The 3,544-nt window shown below is 51.9% G+C and overlaps 1 protein-coding gene across 1 annotated transcript in view; it reads left to right on the top strand.

The window, feature by feature from the left end:
• Positions 1-3,544, top strand: part of QRICH2 (glutamine rich 2) — a 38,043-nt gene that overhangs the window by 20,540 nt on the left and 13,959 nt on the right. The window contains exons 7-10 of the mRNA XM_008594817.1: positions 764-1,352; positions 1,494-1,662; positions 1,753-2,592; positions 3,241-3,326. Coding sequence (XP_008593039.1) covers positions 764-1,352; positions 1,494-1,662; positions 1,753-2,592; positions 3,241-3,326 — 1,684 coding nt within the window. The remainder of the gene's footprint in view (positions 1-763; positions 1,353-1,493; positions 1,663-1,752; positions 2,593-3,240; positions 3,327-3,544) is intronic.

The raw sequence follows: 3,544 nt of genomic DNA, 5'->3' as shown, positions 1-3,544 counted from the left end.
TGGATCAGCGTGGTTTGGTGCAACCTAGAATAGATCGGCGTGGTTTGGTGCAACCTGGCATGGATCAGCGTGGTTTGGTGCAACCTGGCATGGATCAGTGTGGTTTGGTGCAACCTGGTATCGATCCGCGTGGTTTGGTGCAACCTGGCATGGATCAGCGTGGTTTGGTGCAACCTGGCGTGGATCAGAGTGGTTTGGTGCAACCTAGAGTGGATCAGCATGGTTTGGTGCAACCTAGAATAGATCAGAGTGGTATGGTGCAACCTGGCATGGATCAGCGTGGTTTGGTGACACCTGGCATGGATCAGCGTGGTTTGGTGCAACCTGGCATTGATCAGCGTGGTTTGGTGCAACCTAGAATAGATCGGCATGGTTTGGTGCAACCTGGCATCGATCAGCGTGGTTTGGTGCAACCTGGCACGGATCAGCGTGGTTTGGTGCAACCTGGCATGGATCAGCGTGGTTTGGTGCAACCTGGCGTGGATCAGAGTCGTTTGGTGCAACCTAGAGTGGATCAGCCTGGCGCTGATGAGCATGGTTTGGTGCAATCTGGCGTGGATCAGCGTGGTTTGGTGCAACCTAGAATAGATCAGAGTGGTATGGTGCAACCTGGCGCTGATGAGCATGGTTTGGTGCAATCTGGCGTGGATCAGCATGGTTTGGTGCAACCTAGAATGGATCAGCGTGGTTTGGTGCAACCTGGCATGGATCAGAGTGGTTTGGTGCAACCTAGAGTGGATCAGCATGGTTTGGTGCAACCTAGAATAGATCAGAGTGGTATGGTGCAACCTGGTGCTGATGAGCATGGTTTGGTGCAATCTGGCGTGGATCAGCGTGGTTTGGTGCAACCTAGAATGGATCAGCGTGGCTTGGTGCAACCAGGAGTGGATCAGCGTGGCTTGGCGCAACCTAGAATGGATCAGCGTGGCTTGGTGCAACCTGGAGTGGATCAGCGTGGCTTGGTGCAACCTAGAATGGATCAGCGTGGCTTGGTGCAACCTGGAGTGGATCAGCGTGGCTTGGTGCAACCTAGAATGGATCAGCGTGGCTTGGTGCACCCTAGAATGGATCAGCGTGGCTTGGTGCAACCTGGCGCTGATGAGCGTGGCTTGGTACAACCTGGAGTAGATCAGCGTGGTTTGGTGCAACCTAGAATAGATCAGCATGGCTTGGTGCAACCTGGAGTGGATCAGCGTGGCTTGGTGCAACCTAGAATGGATCAGCGTGGCTTGGTGCAACCTGGCGCTGATGAGCGTGGCTTGGTGCAACCTGGAGTGGATCAGCGTGGCTTGGTGCAACCTAGAATGGATCAGCGTGGCTTGGTGCAACCTAGAATGGATCAGCGTGCCTTGGTGCATCCTAGAATGAATCAGCGTGGCTTGGTGCAACCTGGCGCTGATGAGCGTGGCTTGGTGCAATCTGGAGTGGATCAGAGTGGTTTGGTGCAACCTAAAGTGGATGAGCATGGTTTGGTGCAACCTACTAGGGATCAGCGTGGTTTCATGCAACCTGGCACAGATGAGCATGGTTTGGTGCAAGCTGGTGCAGATCAGCATGGTTTGGTGCAACCTGGTGCAGATCAGCGAGGTTTGGTGCAACCTGGTGCAGATCCACATCGCTTGGTTCAATCTGGTGCATATCCTCCTGGTTTGGTTCAGCCCAGTGCCTACCTGCCTGGTTTGGTGCAACCTGGTGCATATCCACCTGGTTTGGTACAACGCGGTGCAGATCAGCGTGGTTTGGTGCAACGAGGTTTCTATCCTCGTGGTTTGGTTCAACCTGGTGTATATCCACGTGGTTTATTGCAGCCTGGAATGGATCAGCACGGGTTGAGACAACTTGGTGCAGATCAGCAAGACTTGATAGCACCAGACACACAGTTTCATGTCCCTCCAACATTCCAGGCAGGTCCTCGGAGTTTTATACCTCCACGCCCACATCAGCATGGTGTGGTACCTCCTGGCAGAGAGCAACATGGCCAGGTGTCACCACTCCTAGCCAGTCAAGGTTTGGTACCACCAGAGATATATCAGCAAGGTTTGATGCACCTTGGCACAGACCAGCGTGGCCCAAGACCATTAAGAACAGTCTTGGGATCTGCACACCCAGATCAACAGCATTTGGTGTCACCTGGCCCAGATCAGCATGACCAGGTATACGCAGGTGCAGGTCAACATGGCCATGCATACTCAGACTACCATGGCCCAGTGTATCCTGGCTATGGTGGTCCCGGGCAACTAGGTGTTGATCAGCATGACCAGGAAGGTTTGGATCTAAATAGAATACGTGCCTCAACCCAAACTGGAACTCCTTCCCAGGCTGCCTCAGGCGAAGATGTCACCTTTCTCAGGAGCCCAGAGTCCCTTAGCCATCTCCATCAAGTCTCACCAGAAAGGAGTGAGGTCCAGAGTGAGCGACACGATTCACTGGATAAAGTGGCTCCTAGCTTCCCTATGGCCGTGGAAACATTTCGTCTGATGGGAGAGCTCATCGGCCTCTACGTGGAGCTAAAGGATAACATGAGGGCTCTGAATGAGGAGAAAGCTGGGCAGACTGATTTGGAGAAGATACAGTACCTGCTCACTCTGATGGGTGGGTGTCACCTGTCGATGGAGAAGAGACCATTGTCTTAGTTCTAAGTTGATTTCATCCTTTGCTCCCCCTGGCCTCAACTCCTGGCTACCAGACTTCTTCCTGAGTCCCTGAAAATAGGATGTCCATTCTTAGTCATTCTGGGTTTGCCCATAGCCCTGAGTGTCCAAGTGAATAGGTGGGCAAAGGATGGAACTAAACCAGTAGGATTGAAAGAGCCTCAGGAGAGGAATGAGGCAGGCTCTTAGGGCTTTGTCAGACCCTCTGGATGGCAGCTGGGAAACGCTGGGTTCCTACAGCATGGTAGCATAAGGTGGTGGGTGGGGAGAGAGAATGTCGAAGAATTAAAATTACCATTTGTCCATTTACAGCCCTAGGCCCAGAGAGTAATTCAGATTTTAGAGGTGGATGGAAATAGGCCAGTTGTCCCAAAGTCCCTTGGGATATCAAGCATTAGGTGGGTTTTTTATGGGCTAAGGACAATTTTCTCTTCCTACCTCCACTCCCCCAGTCACCAGGAGAAGCCAGATAAAGCAATATGTCCTGTTGTTCTCTGGGGTAGCTTCCTAGTTGTGGGGGCTGGAAATGGAGATTGGGAACCCACTAGAAATCTAACCCCTCTGACAGTAAGGCCTCCCTTTTCCATAGTGAAAAAGACCTTACCTCCTGACCTGCAGGAACAGCTGAAGATGTTAAAGACCTTGGCCAAAGAAGTTCGGCAGGAAAAAGCAAAAGTAAGGAAAGGAGGGTCAACCTATTTTGTCTTTTAGTGTGAATAATAGCACTTTTCATTTGTATTTTGGTGGAATACACAGTTCTTTCCCATACGTTGTCATCTCACTGGATCTTTGCAGTCCCGTCAGATGGGAAATGCACCTCAGGTGCATATCATATTCATTTCCTGGGTCTCAAAACTGATGCCTCAGGCCGGCCCGGTGGCGCACTGCTGCAG

The sequence above is a fragment of the Galeopterus variegatus genome, unplaced genomic scaffold (assembly GCF_000696425.1).
Source record: "Galeopterus variegatus unplaced genomic scaffold, G_variegatus-3.0.2 Scaffold11642, whole genome shotgun sequence".
In the NCBI taxonomy this organism is placed as follows: Eukaryota; Metazoa; Chordata; class Mammalia; order Dermoptera; family Cynocephalidae; genus Galeopterus; species Galeopterus variegatus.
This window is presented reverse-complemented; position numbering and strand designations above follow the sequence as displayed.